This window comes from Balaenoptera ricei, chromosome X (genome assembly GCF_028023285.1).
Source record: "Balaenoptera ricei isolate mBalRic1 chromosome X, mBalRic1.hap2, whole genome shotgun sequence".
In the NCBI taxonomy this organism is placed as follows: Eukaryota; Metazoa; Chordata; class Mammalia; order Artiodactyla; family Balaenopteridae; genus Balaenoptera; species Balaenoptera ricei.
Genome location: NC_082660.1, coordinates 100787934 through 100812706, shown reverse-complemented (window position 1 = coordinate 100812706; position 24773 = coordinate 100787934). Strand labels below are relative to the sequence as shown.

Genomic DNA, 24773 nt, shown 5'->3' with positions numbered 1-24773 from the left:
GATCTCACCTTGGGAGTGAAAAGCTGACCTTCACAAAGGCATTAGAAAAAGATGGCTATGAGAAAAAGCAGTGCCATAACCCAATGGTTTACCTCCCTAATATAGGAATTTCCATCGCATTGTAGGTAACTTCCTCGTCCATCTAGGTAAGTAAGAGATGTAGCCGCCCATCAGAAGAAGGCTCCCCCCAGCTAGGGTCCCACCTTCCGTTTTTTGTTTTTTCTTTTTTTTTTGGCCCCGTTTGTTTTTCTAGTTTTTCTGTCACTAATGGGGCATTGAAACATTAACACATTTCATTCATCTCCCAAAGACCTTGCTTCTGAAATTCATTCTCCCTTTTCCATCAGGGACCTCCCTAGTCAGGAACACACATGCATACATCATGAACAAATATATATTCCTTCATCATTTAATAGCAGCAACACAACTTCTCATCCGGGGGGATATAAGCCAAGGTCTCTGCCCTACAGGAGTTTAGAGTCTAATCAGGGAGACCAACAAGCACGATTAACAGCAAGGAAGTAGATTGCATAGTCATTTTTTTCTATAGTTGCTATAGTAACTTGGAGAAATAACACTGGAATCTTTAAGAAAACTTCAAAAAAATAAAGGAGCATGAGGGAACAATTTTAGGGTGATGAAGATGAACTCAAACTGCAGTCATTGATCTGTACACTTAAAATAGCGGCTTTTTTATTGTAAATTATATCTCAATAAAGTTGATTTATAAAGTGCAAAAAAAAGAGAAAACTTTAAATTTTTCAAAGAATGGAATTAGAGTTCATTCAGGTGTAACACAGGGAGAGAGGTTTTGAAGGTACGAGAAAAAAAATTCACAGAGTTGGGACTTGCTTTCTGTCTGTCTCTCTCTCACACACTCACATACACACTGCACACACACACACCTTGCTTTTGTCATATAATACGGTTCAAGCTTATTTAGGCTTAAAGCATTAAATAGCTTGTTCCAGAGTAAATCCTCTGCTGTCAACTCCCGTCTAGGCCAAAACCACTATGTTCACTGCCCTGCTGACTCCCACACCTCTACCTCCAGCTCTAAACTTCAGTCTTTTTTCAGCATTCCAAAGCCCTAGCAAATCAGCAAGAATAAGACAAGTACAACTATTTGGTATTTAAGTGAACACTCACTGTGTGCCTAGCACAGAGCTAACTTTTGTCTATCTGTTGTCATTAATACTCCAAATAATCCAGCTACCACTTTTTAAAGAATTGACTATGTGCAAAGCATCCAGACACTGTGTTAATGACTTTTCATGTGGAGTATCTCATTTAATCCTCACAACAATCCTAGGAGACAGGCAATATTATTATTCCCATTTACAGATAAGGAAACTGAGAATTAAAAGGACTTGTCCAAGGGCACACTGTGAATACATGGCCAAGCCAGAGTCTGACCTCAGCTCTAACTCCAAAGTCTACATACCGGAGACTGTGTTGTATGGTGGTTAGAGCCGCAGGTTAGCAAACGTTTTCTGTAAAGGGCCAGATAGCAAATATTTTAGGCAGCATAGGTCATAGGTCTCTGTTGTAATTACTCAACTCTGCCAATGTAAAAAATAAGCGTGGCTATACTGCAATAAAACTTTATTTACGCAAACAGGAAACAGGCTCCATTTGGCCCCCAGTTTGATGGCCCCTGGGTTAGAGCATCAGTGGTGTACACAGTCCTGGGCTCAAGACTTGTTCTTTAGTCTCTCTGTGGCTCAGATTCTTCATCTGTAGAATAGTAATAATACCTCCTTCATACAGTCATCATGAGGAATAAGGATTAAAGGAATGAACAAAAATACAAATTACCTGGCACATAGTAGAGTGCGCATTAAGTCATGATTAAAAGCCCACCATAAGGCTGGCCCCTAGAAGGAAGGAGAAAGGAAATGGGTTAGGATAGGTACCGCTCTCTTTAAAATTAAGCCACCAGGCTCCAATAGTCTTGATAGTCGGCAGCAATAATTACTCCCTCAGAATGCCAGCTAATTCTATGCTCCCATCAGCTACACAAACCTTGTTCTTTTTTGAGTTTACATTCCTATTTTAGTCATTAGTGAGAGTCTCGTGGTTTCAAGGGAGGGCAGGAATATGATTTTGTCATTATTTGCTAGGTGTTTCCTTCAGGAATGAGATTCTGGTCACTGGAGTCATGTCTGGCACAGAGTAGGTGCTCAGTAAATGTTGCTGGCTTGATTGAACTGGTTTTGGAGTGGTACTTCCTGGAAGCAGAAGGAAAGTGACTTCCTAAAAGCCCTCAAATCACTGAGGACTCATGTTTTCTTTGCCCATGTGAGCACGCCTGCGTGTGTGTGTGTGTGTGTGTGAGAGAGAGAGAGAGAGGGAGAGAGAAGGGGGGGAGGGGAGGTGTAGGAGTATGGTGGGGGGTTACATTAAGCACACAGGAGCCAAGCTCCGTTGGTCTCTCTAAGCCTTGCTCCTGAATAATCACCCAGTGAAAGCCACTCAGAGCAAGTTTTTTTTGCTTTGAGCCAAAACCATACTCTTGGAATCTTCCATCGTGGCTTTAAAGAACCTCCTGAGATACCTTAGCTTGTTAGCCAGCCCCGAAAAAGCCATCCTTCCTGCAATCCTGACTTGCCAGTCTTTCTCAATGAAAAATTCTCTCCTTTACCTACCAAGCTGTCTCTGGTCCTCTAAGATGCCTTGCATAACAATCCAGTTTTCATTCTGGAATTTGTTAGAGGTATTTATAGGATCTGACTATACAATGAGGACGGTACTGACTCCAACTGGATGTACTTCTCCAATACATGATTCCTCCCCACCTCCCCATCCCTAACCCTGCTACCGCCACCATCAGTCTCCTTTCCAGAATTCCAAGTCAGTAACTGGCATGACAGAACACACCCTCAGAACATTCAGAGATGCTGATCATGGAAGCAGTGCTGATGTGTGCCAACTGTCTAGGCAAAGACTGTGTCAGGTCACATATATAGTCACTTCAAGACTATCCATCCAAGAAGCAACAGTTCTGCATCTCATGATAATAACAATAGCCATAATGTTGAAAATAGCTAACATTATTGAATGCTTCCTCATCTAATTCTCACAATGGTTTAGGGCTCTATGCTTTGATATTTTTATTCCTTGAGGTATTTCCCCTTCCAGCCTCTTGATTTAAACCAGTAGGATCGCAACTCCCAGCTGACCCCTAACCACATCCTGTCTGATTTTTTTTTTTGGAGTATAGTTGATTTACAATTTTGTGTTAGTTTCAGGTGTACAGCAAAGTGAATCAGTTATACATATACACATATCTACTCTTTTTTAGATTCTTCTCCCATATAGGTCATTACAGATTATTGGGTTCCCTGCACTATGCAGTACTGTCTGACTTCGTATTTGGTTTTTAGTGGGTTTCCAGGCTCTCTTCATCAACTGCGCTGACACACTAGGTCACTTGCTCCCTCCCAGGTGAGCCGTTTTCCCATGCAGGCTCCCCTTCTAGAACTTCCCTCTTTGGAGTAGGAAGTGAGCACCCATCACCCTCTGCTGCCATCTCATGGCTAGAACAAGCCATTGCATTGGGCTTAATTCCAGAGCACTAGATGCTTTCAGAGCCCCTTACCTCCAACACAGGAGAATTATAACAGCTGCCAGGAAATCCCATTTAGCTAATTCTGACTGCTGTGTATACTTGCAAATGGAAAATTATATATTTTTAAAATGTGTTCTAAAACAGAGTTTTCAGCATCTAGCTCACTTTCCTCCATTTAGTTCAAATTAGTGAAGTTTAGCTGTAGTTTGAAATTAGAGGTATGACTGCCAGTTGACTTATTTTGTGCGTCTGCACCTGTGTTGCCATTGCTATTGGGAGCCCAGCTCGGGAACCAAGCTGACTAGCTAAGTGCAACGACAGCCAGCTGAGTCCCAAATGTCTCCATAACCCCTGGGTAAGCACACATCTCCTTTCTTTCAGAAAAAAAAATATCACCATGGATTAGTGATCTGAACAGATAAATAGCAAATTGTGTTAGACAGAGACTACATGTAAAATGTAGGGGCTACTTCGCATCATAATCTGGGAATAAACTACTTGCCAAAACCTCTTTCTTCGTCTCAAATTTCTGCTGCAGTGGTAAAAAAGCAGAACCGCTTAATGAAAGTATAGCTCAGCAAGCTCCTGCAATGGTGAGGGAAGGAAGATGTTTTGAACGTTTCTCCCTCTTTGGGAAATCTTGCATTGCTACCGATTTCCTTTTTGAGCATTTTTTCTCCTCAACGGAGCCCAGCTTGATTGGCAACTACAAAACAAACCAACAAAAGTCATTCTATCTCGGGTCATTTCTGCTGGCTTTTTAAATACACTTTTATACACAACTAGACTATTTTCTGAAGAACTGACATCTGAGGCAATGAAAGTTGGGCCTATTCCAATGTGCAGCCATTTGCTGAGGGAGCAGAAGATTCTTGAAGATCAGTAGACTTTTTCAAACCACCGAGGAAGGCCCTTTATCTCAGATCCTGCCATAGCCAGGAACTTGATTTTTCTTCCCAAGCCTCATCGTCTCCCCTGGGGCGGGGGGAGCCACTCATTCTCACCTTTTAGATTTTCTTTTCCTCGAAATGAACTAAAGGAAGAAGTGTTTGCAGCTGTGGATCCCCCGGCTTGAAGTCAGCTGATCCCTTTTAGGAAACACAAAGATAACTCACTGCCAATTACTTCAGAGAACAACAGGCCCGGACAGCCTTCCAAACCCCTGAATGTGAAACATATGTCAAGGTGACCTTCCTTCCAGCCTCACTTATTGCACTTTTGTACACACCCAACAATTTAAAATCATCTGACAATAACCAGTTAGGTGACACAACGTGGGACTGACTTCTTTGATCCTGATCTAATTTTTTTCTTGCTGACAGCCTCCATGGCAGGCAACACGGTAGATGGTGGGAGTTAAGAAAGACTTTTCTCCTCTGACCATTGCCTGTTCCTAATGGAACCACTAAAGGTTCACTGCTACCGGCTTTTTTTTCTCTGCCTCATAGCCTGGCTTACTTCTCAAGAGCCCACCCCCCACCCCACATCCTCTGCTCCTACCAGGGGACTTTCCCTCATTTTCCATTACCTCCGCAGAGTGGGGACTCAATCAATAACCAGGGAAGTCTGTCCCTAGCCCACTACTCTTAAAGGAGCTCTAACTACAGTGCTTGACACATAGTAGGCACTCAGATGTTAATTGTTGTTGTTTTTACTATTTAACCTCTCTGAGCCTCAATTTTCTCATCTGCAAAATGGGTGTAAATATAGTACCAACCTCCTGGGCTTAGTCAATATCTAGAAAATGCTTTTAAAAGTATCCAAAACAAAGGAAGCTCTGTATACATCTAATCTGTGACTGTTATGACTACTACTAATGCCTTGAGAGCACACAGAATGTGAGGTGAAAAGAGAAACGTGTGTGTGTGTGTTGGGGGTACTTTGGGGGAAAAGAGTTCTGTTTGGGTTATGCATTTGAAATGCCCACTGGGCAGTTGAACATTGAGGTCTGAAGTTTAGCAGGGAGGCAGAGAGGAAATTTTCTCGCTTTAACGAATATAGTAAATGCCTGTAAAGTCCCTGGGGTGTGAAATGTTACATAACATACAGGATTGTTCCTCCCCTTCAGAAGCTTACCGTTGTAAGAAAGCCAAGTCAAGGGTTCTAGGTATAAATGTAACATGAGGTAAGCTCTAAGTGATAGATACCACAAGGAAGAAGCAAGATGGTCTGGGCTCAAGAAGGAGGGACTGCCTCTGGCTGGGGCAATCAGGGAAGGCTTCCAAAAGGAAGTGATGTTCTCTGATTTAATAACTCTCTGTAGCCTTTCCTTATGACTCTAAGTGCCTGCTGATTTGTCCTGTCTCTGAATGCCCTGAGTGCCTACGTTGTGGTGCCTCATAACAAAGTCATGAGCTTTTCCTAATGCTAAATGGATCTAATTTGAATGACTAGACTTTATTCTGACTTTTCTTTTTATAAAATGGTGGTAACAGAAGATCAAAGGGGCATAGGGTTTTTTTTTTTTCATGTCCTTACTTGGCAAAATAATCTCTGGATTTGGAGGGGAGTGGCCTTCACTGGTCTGTTGAGAGCCAGCCATCTGGGAACCTGACACCTTTACCATCTGTAGCGCTCGTGCAGGAGTCTGAACACAAAACTTATCGTCCCATTACTTCTTTCACGTGAGTTTGGCTGGCCTCTCAGTGGGATCCTGCAGGCAGAATCACTGTCTGTCACTCTCTCTTGTTGGGACCCTCTCCCCTTGTGCGCCACACAGAAGCGGGCACAGCACATGTACAGAGCTACTTGTTAAAATGCCTTAACTGAATCACGTGGACCTTGCATCCCCTTGGCTACGAGCAAGTCAGATTCTGTTCTGCCTTGGGTTCAGCATGGGAATCAGTCACTAAAGTCAGGTGATTATTTAGACAGCTGGCAGGTAGGTCCCTTATAGCTAGATAACTGGCTGATATGAGGTACTCACTTTAAACTGTTAAGGGTGGTTAGTAGTTTTACATATTACCACTTCCTACAAACATGAATATAACTTCAAGGCCTTAACCCAAAGCAACAAATGATGTGGGCATTTCAATCACTGTGGCAAGGCCAATGGGGAAGATACTGGAAAATTCAGCTTTCTGCAGGTCTCAGCTCATACCATCCAGAGATTGATAGAGTACAGTGTTTAAGAGCTTAGTCTATGGTCAGCCAAGCTAGGGCTCCCGTCCTGGCTCCACTACTTACCAAGAATGTGAGCTGGGGCTCAGTCTCATCGTCTATAAAATGGGTATGATACTGATATCTGCCTTTAGGGTTGCTGTGAGATGATCTGTGTGAAAATCTGGTACAGTGTCTGGCACACTATAAGAACTTATTGTATGGTAGTTAATCTGACTATGTTAAGAATATGGGAACATATGTATATGTATAACTGATTCACTTTGTTATAAAGCAGAAACTAACACACCATTGTAAAGCAATTATACTCCAATAAAGATGTTAAAAAAAAAAAAAGAATAGCTCCTAGTTGCAACTCCTAAGGGACTTGACTTACCTATCAGACTTCACCCCCTACATACACTGAGGGCAAAACTTCCCAAATTGTTCTACAGGTTCAAGACAATCGCTATTAAAAACCCAGTTTCCTTTTTTGCATAAATTGACAAGAAGATCATAAAATTCACATGAAATGCAATGGAGGCAGAATAGCCAAAACAATTTTGAAAAAGAGTGAAGAATTTAGAAGATTCGTGCTTCCCAATTTCAAAAGTTACTACAGAGCTACTGTAATCAAGACAGTGGGGTACTGGCAAAAGGATACACTTATTGATAAGTGGAATAGAATTAAGAATCCAAAAATAAACCCTTACATTTATGGTTAGTTGATTTTCAACCAGGGTACCAAAACGATTTAATGGGGAAATAGTAGTCTTTTCAAAAAATGGTGCTGGGACTGATCTTGGGTGGCCTCGGCCTGCACTGGCTTGAAGCAGGATTTCGATTCCCCAGCCAGAGATTGAAGTCAGGCCTCAGCAGTGAGAACACTGAATCCAATCATTAGACCATCAGGGACAGTAGCCAGTGACAAGGCCCTGGCCTGTCGGCTTTGCAGAAATGAATTTCCACAAAGAGACGGAAAGTGGTGAAACAAGTGTTTATCAGGAGGAAAAAGAGTACGTGTGAATAGACTCACACGGGCAGGCTCAGAGACAGAGTTACACCGCGTGGTAATTTGAATCACTTATATGGGGCATTTCTTCCGGGTTTCCTGTGGCCAATCACCTCGCTTTGCCTGGCTCTGAGTCTGTATTTGGTTTATCTCAGGGTTCTCCCCTGTGTGCGAGCACACCTCTTAACCAAGATGGATTCTAGCGAAGAGGCCTATGGGTAGGTTGACATCACTTACTATGGGGTGGCGCCTCCTCCCTTTTTGACCCCCCAAGGAGCCTTTCTGCGCACGTGTAGTTGGGAAGGTCTCCTTGACCTCGAGAATGAGAAATATGTGGTCTCTTTATCTGTTATCTGGGCAGGGCTTAGCTCCTCCTTGCTCCTGCTATTATCTTTGTCTTGGAGTATCTGTCCACAGGGGACAGACTCTAGCTGCTCAGCCTGGGGCCCATCTATCTCCTGCCTCAGGACAAGTGAATATCCACAGGCAAATAAATGAAGTTGGACCCCTTCCTCATACAATATGCAAAACTTAATTTAAAATGGATCAAAGACCTAAGTATAAGAGGTAAAGCTATCAAATTCAGAGACAAACACATAGGTGTAAATCTTTGTGACCTTGGATTGAGTGATGGTTTCTTATATATGGCTGCAACAGCACAAGCAACAAAAGAAAACATAAAATGGACTTCATCAAAACTAAAAACTATTGCTCTAGGCTCTGTACAGTTTGGCCTTTATAATGCAATCAAGCATACAACACATAGGCACTGCTGTTTTTCCTGCAGTCCCTCTTTGTGAGGCATTCTCGAAATCAACTAGAGATTGGTTAAATAAACTCAAATTGGAACTTCAATATGCAAGCAGGAATTAGGATTGTGCTTTCAAAGCTCACAGATGTGTTTGGATTAGATACTACATGGTGGCTTAAGACAAGTTTGTTTTATAATATTCTAATTGCAGTTTGTTCTGCCAGAGTCCATACCACCCCATACTACTCTTGTCAGATATAAAAATAGAAAATAAAAACCTGTTCAACTTTAAAATTATTATGTTCAGGGCTTCCCTGGTGGCGCAGTGGTTGAGAATCTGCCTGCCGGTGCAGGGGACACGGGTTCGAGCCCTGGTCTGGGAGGATCCCACATGCCGCGGAGCAACTAGGCCCGTGAGCCACAACTACTGAGCCTGCGCGTCTGGAGCCTGAGCTCCGCAACAAGAGAGGCCGCGATAGTGAGAGGCCCGTGCACCGCGATGAAGAGTGGTCCCCGCTTGCTGCAACTAGAGAAAGCCCTCGCACAGAAATGAAGACCCAACACAGCTAAAAAATAAATAAATAAATAAATTAATTAATTAATTTAAAAAAAGTATTATGTTCAGCCAAATCGAAAATCAGAGCAGAGGCATTGAAAATAAAGGTTGGATGGTCATATCCACTATTAAAAGAAGTTTCACATCTGCATTTTTGCTTTAGGGGAGACTGATTTCTTGGGTCAGAGTTATTGGGGATACACAAGGAGAAGAAGTCCTAGGAGACCATAAAGACCATGGCAAAGTGGTCCAAATATCTGGTTCTGGCAGCAGCTGGGGGACAATACTGTAGAAGAGCAAACTACAAATTGCTGCCTGTTTTGTGAATAAAGTTTTATTGGCACACAACTACACCCATTCATTTACATATTATGTATCGCTGAGTTTGTGCTGAAACAGCTGAGTTGAGTCTTTGCAAAAGGGACGATATGGTCTGCGAAGTCCCAAATATTTACTATCTGGCCCTTTACGGAGAAAGTTTGCTGACCCCTGCTGTGTAACACCAGTCCTACAGTCTGGATATCTCCATTTAGATGTCCCACAGACAAATCTAACTCAGCAGGTATAAAAATGCATGCATCTCCATAAACTTGTTCCAGCTTCAGTGTTCCCACTCTCGATTAATGGCACTACTGTCCACCAATTCCCCCAAAAGAGAAGCCTCCCTCCCTTTAACCCTCTCACCCTATATATTACTTCACTTCCCACCCATCACCACATCCTGCCAATTCTACCTCCTCACTATATTTTGAATCTGAGCACATCTCTCCATTTCCACTGCCATTACCTTAGTCTGAGTCACGATCGTTTTGTACAACATTGACAACAGCTTTCTAACTGGTCTTCCTGCCCCTAGTTTTGCCCACCCTCTGCCCCCAGTCCATTTTCTACTCAATAACCATAAGGATCTTTCTAATGTCCAAATCTGATTCTGGCACATGCATAATGATATGTGCAGCTAAGATTTAATGATCCCTTACTATGTGCTAGACATAGTTCTAAGTGCTTCATGTATAGTAACTGATCTTAATCCTCACGTGAATCCTATATGGCAGATGCTGTTATTAACTCCATTCTTTAGATGAAGACTTTGAAGAACAGAGAGAACCAGTGCAATCTAGCTCAAGTGTCTATAGTCTTAACTACTCTACTATACTGCTCTACACACACACACACACACACACACTCACACACACACACACACACAAACAAACCTATCATTTATGGCTTCTCATTGCTCTTAAAATGAGTCATACTATTTATAATGGCCAAAGACTATCATTTTTTTTTGAGTTGTGTAGCCCTTTATTAGTGACTAAAATAGAAGGTATCTGTTGTACAACACGGGTCGTAATTGACTCTAACTGGAGATTTTTATATTCTAATACAGATCATTTATAAATGCAATTTCTTTATTAAAAAGCTTCCACCCTTTTTGTTTGTGTACAATTTGCAAAACTATTCTGAAAGCGGAGTATATGTGCACAAGTCTGCAAAGAGTGCAAATTCAGGATATGGTAAATGCTTTACAAGTTACTTTCCAAAAACTGACTGCCACAACTGTTCCAGAGACTATCATTTTGATCTTCTGCAACCCCTGCCTACCTCTCCAGCCTCACCTCTTGCCATCCACAGCCTTGCAGCTCAAGCAGCCGTCTCCCCAGACGGCTCTACCTCCCCATACCAGTCCTGCTCTTTTTCACCTCCATGCCTTTAGTCATGTTATCCCCGCTACTTTGGCTGTTTACTCTCTTCCCGTCTCCTTCACTCCACCTAACCAGCTTCTACACATCCTTTAATGCTCCGCTCAGGTCTCACCTGCTCCAGGAAGCCTTTGCAGAGCAGTCCAAATTTGCCCTTCCTTTGTGCTCCCATTATGCCTTGTTTTCCTATCCATTTCCATGCCCTTACCAGGCTGTTTCGTAACTGCCTTTTTATATATGTGTCTCCCTCACTAGACTGTGTGCTCCCAGTGCTTCTCCCATTGCATCCAAATATTTCGCTTTACCCTTCTACTTTTCTATACTTTTTTTTTCTAGGACCTTTTCGTCCCAGCCTTTGGCATAAGCTATAATGCCAAGAAGAGTAGAAAGGGACTGTATAGGATTTTGTCTTTTTGTGTGTAAATGTGTGAAAAGGAGATGTGAGGACATAAGGGGGATCGTGAACATCTTTGGAGAAAATGAGATCACATGATAAAAAGACTTTAGAGCTTTTTTTTTTTTTGTCATCTAGTAATAGTAAACTGCTTTAGGGTAGGCTAGTCCCTAAAATGGATAATGGCTCAAGCACAATAGAATTATCTCAGTCATGTAACTGTCCAAGACACATATTCTTGGTCAACGAGATAGTTCTCCTCCACATGGTCACTGAAGGACACGGCCTGACAGAAGCCCCTAGGCCACCCTGAGTTACCACACCCCACTCAGCAAGAAGGGGGAGAGAACATGGAGGAGCACCCATGGGGGACATATATAGTCCAGGCCTAGAGGTGCCACTCATCATTTCTCCTCACATTCCATTACTGAGAACTTGGTCATGTGGCCACGCCTCACTGCAAGGGAGCCTGGGAGATGTAGTCCAGCCTGTGCTCAAGGAAGAGAAGAATGGTTTTGGTGGGAAGCTAGTGACCTTCACAGATATACTGACAGTAAAATTGGGCTAGTGTACCTTGGGTGTTAGGTAAATGATGGAAGAATTTTATTTCCTTTGTACTAGTAAGCTGTATGGTGCAGTGCTGTTTAACCTTTCCCATGGGAAGCTGGAGTAATCAGATAGAGGCAATATTTAAAATCATTGCTGACAGTTAAGCTCCCTATTGAGTTGCTTACCAGGAAGTAGCAGCCGGAGGGTGACTTGCAATGCTGATGATCTCTTAACTATTAATCACTGACACTTTGTAGATTGCCTTTAAGTAAAATCCCAGCTGAGTTAGAAACTGTCTTATAATATTGGCCCCCAAATAGCTTTGCCTCCTTTGCATGTCTAGACTAGAGAGCGTGTTAAATAAACGGCAAAGTAGCAACCTGATTCTTTGCTAGCCAACCAAGAGGTGCTCAGAACCAAAAGGGAAAAAAGAAAACATCAAAAAGGGAACTCATTTCCATTCCAAACCACAGCCACAGGCATGAGCTTATTTGCTGCCAGTTTGTGTTTGCCCAAAGTACACATTTGTTGATGACCTCATGTAAGCTAGGGGAATGAGTAAAAGTGAATCCATTTGAAATGAAACATCCCCATGATTCTCTACTAAGAGGCATGTACATTCCCAGGAGAACTTTGTAAAACAGCTGCCCAGGCTCTACTCCCCAGGGAGGCTCATTTAGTCAGCCTGTGGTGTGACTTGGGAATTGGGATTTTTTTTTCATGTTCCCTGGATGATTCCGATGCAGAGCCAGGTTCGGGGAAGCATCTCCCTAACACAGTGGGAGGGGGACTAGGGGGCCATGCCAAAGCACAAACCAGAGTGATTGATTTTGTTTAATGTATGAAACAAACAATCAACCCTAAGGAAGATCTAGTCTCCTAGCTTGACATGTAGAGCTCTCTCTGAGGTTAGACCCACGCGTGGGAGCCTGGAGATCAGGCCTCCTCTGGGGATTGGCTGTGCAGCTGGCTGTAAACTAGGAGAGCTATTATGAATGTAGACTTCCACCTGGACATCCCAGATGCCTGACTTGTTCTCTTCTTTTCCCAGTTTGTGGCCCAGCCCAACTGCCAACAGTTGCTTGCCACTCTGTGGTACGATGGCTTCCCTGGATGGCGGCGGAAACACTGGGTAGTCAAGCTTCTGACGTGCATGACCATTGGGTTCCTGTTTCCCATGCTGTCTATTGCTTATCTGATCTCACCCAGGAGCAACCTTGGGCTGTTCATCAAGAAACCCTTTATCAAGTTTATCTGCCACACAGCGTCATATCTGACCTTCCTCTTCATGCTTCTCCTGGCTTCTCAGCACATCATCAGGACGGACCTCCATGTGCAGGGGCCTCCCCCGACTGTAGTGGAATGGATGATATTGCCTTGGGTTCTCGGTGAGTCAAAGAGACCAGGAGCTATGGCCAGACTGCCTGCTGGTCCTGTCTAAAGAAACTACTGGAATAGGCAGTTGGACTGGCCCTGAACTAGGGCGCCTTCCCTCTGTGCATTGGGGTAGTCCTTTGTTGGGAGTGTCAGAAATGTGGTTCCTTCTTCCCCAGGCCCTGGCCGCTCAGCACCACAGGGTTCACCGTGAGAGTGACAGTGTCCCCAAGGCTTGTTTCAGCTAACCTAACGTCATCAAGGACAAGGAAGTTGTCCGTCAGTTGATTTAGAGGGAAAGCCAAGTGTTAAGTCAGGACAGGCTCAGGTAAGCTAGGCAGGGCAAGTGCGGATCAGTCTATTCAATGCCTTCTTTCCCATAACTGGGGTTGGGGGGGAGGGGTGGCACTTGGATCTGCTGCTTTCTTGCGACTACTCCACACAATCCCAGTACTTATTCAGGGTCCACATCCTATTTGGATACTGATTTCACAACCAGGAGGGAAACCTTGGGAAATCCACACAGTTCATGGTTAAAGCAGCCTTACCAGAAGCCTGCAGGTATAATTCCATTGCACTGGACCCTCCAATGCATTGCCATCCTCCAAGTCCTTGCTGCTCGAACTGTGGTCCCCAAACCAGCAACGTCAGCATCATCTGGGGACCTGTGAGACATGCAGAATCTCAAGTCTCACCCTGGGTCTGTGGAATCAGAATCTGCATGATCCCCGGTCGATTCGCACGTATTTTAAAGTCTGAGACTCACTGCTTTAGACCACAGCCATACCTTTTACTGCTTTCCACATTCCAAGGCTAAAGAAACATCTATGCCATCAGGCAGAATTCCATGAAACCCACACGCAATGAGAGGAGAGAGGAGAAAAGAGGATTCTAAATTATTCTGGGTCCCATAGCCTAGCTTCAGTCCCAACATCCAGTACTTTGGACCACGGCCAGCTTTTGCTCACCTCAAAACTCATTGAGAAGTTTTCCCTCTAGCACATAGTGGAAACTAAGGACTATGGGATAATATTGACCTAAATAATTCATTGATGAAATTACCCCTACTCTAAAATGGGAACAGGGTAGAATCAGACGCCCTGAATTGCAACAACATTCCAGTAACTGTGGTAACAATGTAAAAGTGAGTAGTATCCAGAAAATTATAACATATAGGCATCTTTAGGTAAAGCCTATCCTTGGCAAGTTCAAGACAGGGAGGTGAGGTAGTAAAGAAAGAAGAAAGTTATTACTATCTCTAGGGGCTCCACTGACCCCCAATTCATTCATTGATTTCCTCTTTCTTCATTTGGGGGAATCCTGCTATGATGTCTAGTCTGACGCTGTGAAGAAATAAACCTTTTGCCTCCATTCTTCAGGTTTCATTTGGGGGGAGATTAAGGAAATGTGGGATGGTGGATTTACTGAATACATCCATGATTGGTGGAACCTGATGGATTTTGCAATGAACTCACTCTACCTGGCAACTATTTCCTTGAAGATCGTGGCCTATGTCAAGGTAACTTGGAACGTTCGCCATTTTTCTTAAACAATGATTTTGGTTACATTAAGCTTTAGCTGTGGGAGCATAAAAAGTTTAGGAGGAGGGACTTCCCTGGTGGCGCAGTGGTTGAGAATCTGCCTGCCAATGCAGGGGACACGGGTTCGAGCCCTGGTCTGGGAAGATCCCACATGCCGCGGAGCAACTAGGTCCGTGAGCCACAATTACTGAGCCTGTGCGTCTGGAGCCTGTGCTCCGCAACAAGAGAGGCCGCGATAGTGAGAGGCCTGCGCACCGCGATGAAGAGTGGCCCCCGCTTGCCACAACTAGAGAAAGCCCTTGCACAGAAACGAAGACCCAAGACAGCCATAAATAAATACATACATACATACATACATACATACATAAATAATGCCCATTAAAAAAAAAAAGTTTAGAAGGAAAGTGCTGATGACAGTTCAGTCCATGCGGAAAAGTACCATAAAACAGACATTCTTTCAGTGGTTTGTAAGCAGTGTCCACCTAACCAAAGAAAGTGGAGAATGGAGCAATTTGCAAATGAATTCTTAGCTTCTTCAACTCTGACAGTCACCCATCTCAGTTAGCATTTACGTCCTCTCTACAATGTCCTCGCCAAGAAGATGGCCCACTGATGCTTGCACAGGGCAGAGACTAGGAAAGTCACTGAATTTCCAGAAGCCTCTCTCAATACTTGTCACTTCATTAAAAAGCGCTACTTTGTATTTTTCTAATAGTATTCTCCCTGTGACACATCCATTAGTAATCCTTCCTCCCTGTAGGGTCAAATAGAACAAGGCTGTTCCTTCTCCACAAAGTGCTTCCAATATGAAGTCATCTCTCCCTAACCCGCTGAGTTGTCTCTTCTCAGAGCTAAATAGTCACACTTCCCTCAAGTGTTCTTCATAGGATAGGGAGCAGAGCCCTAGAATCACATCACTTCCACCACCAGGATGATCATTCAAGCTGTTATGAATCCCGCCTTTCGAGTATCACCCAACCTATGTCTCTCTACGAATCTAGATAACACACACACATACACATACACACACACACACACACACACACACACACACACACACCACCTTGATGTTGTCCCTGAACAAGGTACAGCCTGAATTATCCTGAAAAATAGCTTCATGTCCAGCACCTCATGCTGGGGGTAGTCACAGGCTCTGAGTTCGAGTTTGGTGCTCATTAGATAATGGAATGGCTGTGCTCCCTATACCCTGAATTGAACAGCTCCAGCGTGAGAAAGGCTGACAACTCCATCTCCAAGATTGTCTAGTCAGTCATGCTTTTTGGCACTAAATCCCACATGAAGGAGTTTTAGAATGGGAATATGGCTGTCCCCCAAATCGCCAACTTAGTTTATTTTTATATCCCTAATATGCATATTGCATAAATTTTAAGACCTTTGGAGTTAGTTACATGGAGCGTGAATATTGAATGCAGTCCTGAAACATTTTTGAAAGCCTAAGAGTATGCTTTCACTTGTGGTGATCGTTTAACACATACTTACAACTTCATTACAAGGAAAAGCTGGTAAGGAAAATGTTTGAATCTCTGGTTAATGTGCCTGGATGAAATCCATGTCATTCTGGCACTCTGCTGACTAAGTAACACTGTTTGCCTAAAAAAAAAATTTCTTCCTTTGGCAGTGGTATTTATATCCTGGAGGGACAATAAATTATCAATCTAGAAATTGGTGGGTTCTGCTTAAACAGGAAAGTTTAGAATAAATGATCAAAAGGATTAACCCTTGGGGATGTGAAAATGTGTCAACAGATGCCCAACATTAGTTAATCACATAACCTGTCCAATTTCACTGGCAAGCCTTCCAAGGACCAGATACTTCCCCACCATAGACTGTAAGGATAAATCAGCTCTACTAAACTGAGTAAATGCCCCTCAACTGACATTTAACCCAAAAAGAGACATTTGCCAAGAAGTTGGACTCCTTCTCAAGAAAGGAGAAGTTACAAAGCAAGACATTCCACATGCAGACTGGATTTTCATTGAGAAATTATCAATGGGCAGTCTGGTCCACTCTTGCACAGAGGCACACCAGTCTGAAATGAACTTCTCCAAGTAGGCTGAGCCAACCTCTATGAGGTAAAGACACAGGGCTGGTCCCCAGGCCCTTTGAAAAATTTCAGATCACCATTGTACTGAGGCAGTACAGAAGCACCATGGCATAAACTGGCCTTAAGAAGATCCTTCATTAGAGTGAAAAACTAGTCAACAGTATATATACTCCACCTCACATTATTTTGCTTTTGAGTTCACCCCCCTTTGAAAAGCGTAGAGGCCAATTTTCAAGCTGCATTCCACCACAAAGAATATAAGAAAAATCACCTGCCTCCCAATATCACTAACTCAAGAGTCAGGAAACGTAAATGTAATCCCTGCTCTGATATTTATGAGCTCGATTAGCTGGATTACCACAGGCCATCCTTCTACCTCTCTGAGCCTCAGACACTGCCTCTGAAAAATAAAACTGGACTAGATCAATGGATTTCAAGCTTTGAATTGTTTTCCATGGAACCACATCTTGAAATTAAAACTTATGCAGAGCTTCAATACATTAAGGAGCTCAAAGGAATGAATTTGAATCGAGGAATGAATCTTCCAGGCGTTTGATCAGGGGTCAGCAAACTGTGATCTGCAGGCCAGATTGGGACCACTGCCGCCTCTGTTTGTTTATGTATTGCCTGTTAGTTCTAGAAGGAAAGAGTTGAGTAGTTGCCACAGGGACCATATAGTCCACAAAGCCAAAACTATGTACTATCTGGCCCTTGTCAGAAAAAGTCTGCTGACCTCTACGTAGGCTAAACGAGCTCCAAATTTATTCCCTGCTATCGTATTCTATAATATCTTTCTCCAAAAATATACATGCAAAGCATAGATTTGCCACGAGAATCACCTTTCACACTTTTGACTGGCCTGCAAATCCAAACTCACCAGCCCATGGGCAGAAGACTTCCCTGGGGTTACAGGTGTGCCTGTGGAGAGAGAAAACCCTCAATTATGAGCTATGCATGTTCCAGTTGAGAGTACCTAGTTTTAAAATATAGGTCTGTTTTGTTATCAGCAAAGAATCTGCATCTTTCACATAGACCACCAAACCTGTAAAGGCCTATCTAACATATGTGCTGTGATATCAACTATCATATATGTAATATTTAATGGAAATAGTGCTAGACTGAGTGTGCAGAGACCTGAGTTTTGGTCCTGGCTCTGCCACCAACTTGCTGTGTGACCTTAAGCAACTCACTCTGCCTCTCTGGATTTCAGCTCCTCCACTCGTAAAACAGGCATAACAATGTCCACCCCTCACAACGATGCAGCAAATGTTTTCTTTAGAAAGAAAAACAGAGAGATACAAGATTTGGCCAAGAGTGTGTAAAACCAATGGGCCACCCCAAGTCTATCTGAAACAGAAGCAAGTTTTCTCCAAACTCCTCTGACAGTGAAGAATATTGGATACACACAATGATTTTAACAACACCAGTTTCCTCAGTTGTTGGAAGCGAAGCACATTTTAGAAATGCTAACAATATAATTTGGCCCTCGATGCAACATTTTCTCCGGAAAGTTGTTTACATTTAGTCCTGAGAAATTGTGATATTTAGATGAGTGCTCAAGTCAATATGCTTCAGATTGAATTCCAGGCAAAATCTACTTCTGTCTTGGGGAAGGTAAAAAGCAATTTCTTATATTTCCATAACACCTCCCCTTATGGAGTACACAGACGCTCACATATGGATACATAATCACAGACATGTGCAGTGGGTAGGAGTAGATATTATCCTCCTTCTCTGGTGAAACTGAGAGAGAGAGAGAGGCAGTTTTAAGCGACAAAGCCCAAACTGGAGCTCAGGTCTCACGTCGAAGCCATCTTTCCACAAGGCGACCTCTAATGTTCCAGGAGCTGAAAGCTCAGGCAAGACTGAAAAATGGGCAGCCAACCCCAGAAACCCTGGCTCTTCCCCTCCTTCAACCCCCTGGTTCTTCATCTGTGCTAGAGGGACATTGCAACTTGTAAGACTGTCAAAGGAACAATAAAATACATCCATACACCACTGTGCGGGCAGTACTAAATTTACTACCTGGAAGGTTGACGTGCCATTTGTCATAGTATGGGAGAAAAGAGTATTGGCAGAAAACTCTGAGTAATGACCCTCTAAGGATGCTCTATCAGCCCCAAACTGCAGTCAGCAGGGAAGTCAAGATGAACACTGCACACTGAGGAGACTGAACCTGTCGCTTGTCCTTCAGTAACTACAAGTCGTCTGCGGTGCTCAGAACAAAATGGGGGATTGGGTAGGAAAGTCGATGTGAAATCTCATTAGGAAGCAGAGTAATCTGGGCATACCTGTGGCTCTGTTCCAGGGACACTTCCCAACAATCTGGTCAACTCACACTTCAAAAATGGCTGTTGATAAACTACAGGTGGTTACTCCAGATAATTGCTCTGAAATTCATTTTTCTACATCTGTGTGCTGGGTATATATTTCGATGAGAGTGGGAGGAAGAGCGTTTAATAGCATCATGTATTGATTGGGTGGGAAAAAAAAGACAAATAGTGCCAACCACGGGGGCAGCTGTTGTATCAATGAATGCTTGATGCTTACTTTCGTGGCTTTATTTGGGTGCAGAAGGGAGGAAAGAGGGGAAAGTTTTCTAAATGCTCGCTCTACCTCTCATCTTGTGCACTTGTTGTTTCTTCCAGTATAATGGTTCTCGTCCAAGGGAAGAATGGGAAATGTGGCACCCGACTCTGATTGCAGAAGCTCTCTTTGCGATATCCAACATTTTAAGTTCGTTGCGTCTCATATCCCTCTTCACAGCCAACTCCCACTTAGGGCCTCTGCAGATCTCTTTGGGGCGCATGCTGCTTGATATCCTGAAATTCCTCTTTATCTACTGCCTGGTACTGCTGGCTTTTGCCAATGGATTGAACCAGCTTTACTTTTATTATGAGACCAGAGCAATCGATGAGCCCAACAACTGCAAGGGGATCCGATGCGAGAAACAGAACAATGCCTTCTCCACGTAAGACTCCCCCCTTTCCTCTTCTGCCTTTTGTCTGCTTTCTCCTTCTTTGCCCTATTTTCCATTCACAGCTTCATCGCTGCCCCTTGACAGTGCATGCAGAGCTCACTTATGGATCAACCCGAAGGGTCTGAAGTGGAGGAAGGTTCTTCCCTCCCTCCAGGGGACCAGGACAGGAAGTAGAGTTAGGTGAGGGAGGAAAGAGACAAACACACACGGGCTCCCAGGAACTCATCTAAAGGGTTAGTTCTGAACTATTTTGGTCACATCCCATATTTTTAAAGGAATTCATGGGAAGGGGTAAATAATTCCTCGCTCAAAAAAACATCACTAACCAAGGAAATGAAACGGCAAGGCTATACCTCTCAACAAGTGATTGCCGAGGCGACTGTAACTGTTCTGAATCAAGAACAAAGAAAAAGGGAGAGTGCAACGTTATCTGAATGCACCTTGTGATACTGTGATTAATAATAAGAAATATGTATTTGGTCTTTGTCCCCATTTCTGGCACAGAGCTCCTAAAAGCCTTGGAATTTCCTAAGTGATGAGAACAACAGAGGTGTCTTTGGCTGTGTTAACAAAGTGACTTTTGGACCCCACCTAAGGATGGGGGCCGGTTACCCCCATGTGATTAGAGGGTTGGAACTTTCAGTCTCACCCCTCCAACCTTCAAGGGAGGGGAGAGGGACTGGAGATTGAGTTCAATCACCAATGGCCAATGATTTAATCAACCGTGACTATGTAATGAGCCCTCCATAAAAACCGAAAAGGACAGGGTTCGGAGAGCTTCCAGGCTGGTGAGCACGTGGAGATTTGGGGAGAGTGGGTGATCAGAGAGGGCAGGGAAGCTCTGCAACCCCGCACATACCTTGCCGTATGCATGTTCTATCTGGCTGTTCCTGAGTTGTATCCTTTTATAATAAACCAGTCATCTAGTCATTTAAATGTTTCTCTGAGTTTTGTGAGGTACTCAAAGCCAAGGAGAGGGCTGTGGGAAGCTCCGATCTATAGCCAGCTGGTCAGAAGCACAGGGGACAACCTGGACTTGTAATTAGCATCTGGGAATGGGGGAAAGGGGAGCAGTCTTGTGGGACTGAGCTCTTAATCCATGGAATCTGACGTTATCTCCCAGGAATGTCAGAATTGAGTTGACTTGTAGGACACCCAACTGGTGTCAGAGAATTGGTGCTATGGGGGGAAAATATCTCCCCATACCCACAGGTTGGAATTGAGTTAAGACCGCTTAGGTGGTGTCAGAGCAATGGGATTTGCTAGAACAGCCCTGGCTCATGGAAACATGTGGTTTGGGAAGAGAAAAATAAATAAAAGGGCAGGGGGATGACGAATCTTTGATTCCTAGATGCAGAAGAGACAGGCTAAAAGTAAGATGAGAGTCAGCTCAACTTCTGGGGTTAAATTAAGGTTTCAGGTGGGCCAAAAGGCACCAAGAAGTGACTGGAAATGTCTCCTTTTCCCACTTGGGACACAGGAGACAGCTCAGGACTCTCCATCCATGAGTCCACTGCTTCTGGACCTATGGAACCCCTGTGCCTTTTCTTTGTAAACCCAACACCTACTTCTCTAGGACCTTTAAGCTTCCAGAATGGCTTTTATTTTCTCACAAATCACTGTTAGGGGAAACAGACAAGAGAAAGAAAATAAGCACATGTCAGGAAACGTGTTAGGTTCCAGAAGCAGTCCTGAGCTTACCCCGGACTCAGTGTCCTACACCTTGTCCATCTCCAGCCCCTGTTCTGGAGAGTGCCAGTCATCTGGTAATCACAGCACTTACCCCAAGGTCGTGAGAGATTCTTAGTCATTAAATTGAGATACAATTTTCCCCCTTAACTCTATAAACTAGGGCAGATCAATGGACTCAGACATTCTTGAAATGTGTTAAATAACAAAGGCCAGGGGAAAAAAAGGGTTTCTGCCTGACCCCAAGCTGCACCAATAGAGAGGGGAAAAAGCAATGCAATGTAGCCTACCCTTATTATTTGCCCCTAGCAGCATTTCCTAAAATGGATGACAAATAACCACAGTTCACAGGGATATGAATAGACATGAAAACAAGATCTCTGATCAAGTGAGTTTTGGAAATGCTAGGACAAATTTAAGGGTTCTCCACTGCAGGGCTTCTCAGAGACTTTCCATTGTGAATCTACAGTAAAGGGAGAGGTTTTTCCAAATGTATTGACCAAGATGCTATTCCCGTGAATAAAGTTTGGAAAATGTTGACTCGCCCCGTTGCCCATTTTATAGCACCCACCCCCTCCACTAGGCCACACGCCCTCCCTCTCCTCCCAGAACTCAGGGCAAAATCTTGGATGGGGAAACCAGACTTATGTGAAAGGGGAAAAGAGGCCAAAATGGGATGACAAAGAGATACTGCCATTTTGGTGAAGCCAACCAGGAGTGGACAAAGGCAACTGGTCACCTCGCTAGTGCCTCTTGACTAGGAACTGCTTCCTCTCCTGCATTAGTCTAGAGACAGAACTCACATCAACCTGTTTTCAATACAAAGAGTAATTTTGTAGTGGCTTGAGCACCAGGAGACTGTATCTGTTCCCATCAAAGCCTTCGACAGAATTGCACACCTGAATGCAAGGTGCCTTCCAGGAGGCCAGGTCCCTGCCAATGACCCTCTCACGTGAACTCTGCTGAGGAAGTTTATGAAATGCCTCCTTGTAAGTCTGTAGTGATTATTAACACCCCTGTTGCCAACTGACATTTGCTCTCATCACTTGCCCAGCAGGGACAATTGACAAGAACGGGCACCTGTCGTACATGAAATTATATCTTGGGGTGTCAGGTATGAAGAAGCATTGTCATGCTGGGGGCAAATCAGCAGTAATGTTACCTTAAGTTCCCTTCTAGGTGTTGATTTCTTTTTTCCTCCACAGAAGTCTGACTCAGATTTATGTTTTCCTTTAAATGCCTCAACTCAGGCATTTATAATACCTGCTAAAATACATGCTACTTAGAGCGTCAGAAAGACTCTGTTTTTAGAGAAGGGGAAAAGGGAGCTTGTTAACAGATCTGACGTAAACTATGGCATCTGCTTGCTGTCACCCTTTTCCTTCTGATTCTCCAGAGATGTCATTGCTATTCTTCAGCTTAAAAAAAGAAAAATTTTCCTGGGCACACAATTCAGGGGGACCTTGTTATCCTTGCTGACAACCACATGACAGTACTGTTGGTGGTTTGAGTTTAGTATTCAATACTGGAAGTACCAGGCCTTCATCCACTGTTGGCAATTGGGAAGGCATCCTTCTGCGGGCACGGGGCTTGGGAAGAAACAGGGCGGAAGTGGCAAAAAGCTAACTTGGTGGTCCTGCTTCTCCTTCTGAAGTCCTGACCCTCAACTCCAGATGCCTCCTGAACACACCTGGCTGTGCCGCAGGCCTCTCAAACACAACGTCCACAACTAAATTCCTCATCTCTATATCCCCACCCCAAGCCCACTTCCCTCTTAATTCCTCATCTCATTCAATGACACCAGACAGACTCCCAGGAGTCATCTGGGACTCTCCCCCTCTCCCCCAAGCAACACATCCTGTCTCACACTCAGCCCTGTCGGTTCTACTTCCTAAATATCTCTTAAATCCATCCTCTGTACACACACACACCCCACTGTCTTAGTTCAGGCCTAAACCATCTCTCCCCAAAACTGCTGGGTCTTAAGTGGTCTTAAGTGGTCTTCCTGCCTCCAGTTTTAATTGGTCTCCCTGCCTCCAGTCTTGTCTCCCCCGCAAACAATTTCCCACCCATCACACAGAAGTTTCTAAATACTAGTCTTATCTTGTCGCCCCCTGGTCTCATGCCTGCCTGGGATCTGTATCTTCTCCAGCAGAAAATTCTCCTCTTTCCTATAGCTCACAGGGCCTGGGAATCTGGACCCCGCCTCTCCCGCCTCTCCCTCCTCTCCTCCATAGTCAACATCTTGCTCTTCCCAACTTCAGGAGAGCATCTCGGCCCTACAGGCCTTTGCATATGACACGCCACTCTCTCTGCCTGGAATGCCCATCCCCACCTGGCCAGCCTTTTCTTACCCGCTCCGACCCCACTCCCGGTTACAGGCTCCTTCTGTGTTTCCCATGGCATTCTAAGTCCATCTCCATTATAATAGATAACCTATAATAATAAAGGTACTAGTAATAATAATAATGTAATAGATAACATATTTTAATCATTTGTTGTCTCTCTTACCCACCAGACTGAGACCCCCATTTTAGAGGCCTTGCTCCTACCATAAAGGGGTTCAACATGCCCATTGAACAACTGAATGAAAGGATGAATTCTAGTAGCAATCCTATCTTTAATTCTAGAAGATTCACTTCTGCTTCTGCCCCCCTCACATGGCTGAAGTATCTAGCCAGCTCTGTCACTCTACTGATCCACTTTGAACTTGCTGTCAGCGAAAACCCTTGGCCTTTCTCCTACCTCCCTCATCCTGTACGTGGGCACTTGGCCAGAGAACAAAGCTCTACACTGATCCCTACTGAACTTCCTCTTGTTAGTTCCAGCCCCTTGCTCCAAGCTGTTGAAATCTTGCTGAATCTTGATTCTGTCGTCCACTCTATTAGCTGTCTCTCCCAGTCTTGTATCGTCTGAAGATCTAAAAAGCTTGCCACCTATTCTCATCCAAAGCATTGATAAAACTGTCATTCAGGCTTGGTATTCGCTGGGTGGAATCCTTATCCTCAAGAAGTTCATAGTCTAACGGAGAACACAAGTGAACGATTAGAATAGCTGTATTTTTAATGCTTACTATATGCCGAGCACTGTGCCAAGTGTGTTACACGCAGTACTTTATGTGATTAAAAAAAAAAAAAAAGAAAAGGTGGTTAAGTGTTTGGACTCCAGAGTCAGAAGAGCTGGGTATAAATCCTACCTCTGCCATTTTCTGCCTGTGTGACCACTCTGTGCCTCAGTTTCTCATCTGGGAAAAAAAAAAGAATAGTAGCTACTTCATAGGGTTATTTTGAGAATCAAATATTACAATGCGTGCCTGGCACATAGTAAGAGCACAATAAATGATAGCAGTTAGTATTTATCCTACAAATGACCATTTTAGAGATGAGGAAACTTGAAGTTTAAAGAGGCTGTGCCACTTTCCCAAAGCCATATGGTTAATAAGTAAAGGTGTCTAAAGTTTGCTCTTAGCCACTCGCCTCTCTTGCCTCT

General features: G+C 43.8%; 1 protein-coding gene across 1 annotated transcript in view; it reads left to right on the top strand.

The window, feature by feature from the left end:
• TRPC5 (transient receptor potential cation channel subfamily C member 5) overlaps positions 1–24773 on the top strand; it is a 335394-nt gene that overhangs the window by 268023 nt on the left and 42598 nt on the right. Inside the window, exons 4-6 of the mRNA XM_059910345.1 lie at positions 12687–13023; positions 14389–14528; positions 19264–19586. Of these exons, the coding sequence (XP_059766328.1) occupies positions 12687–13023; positions 14389–14528; positions 19264–19586 (800 nt within the window). The remainder of the gene's footprint in view (positions 1–12686; positions 13024–14388; positions 14529–19263; positions 19587–24773) is intronic.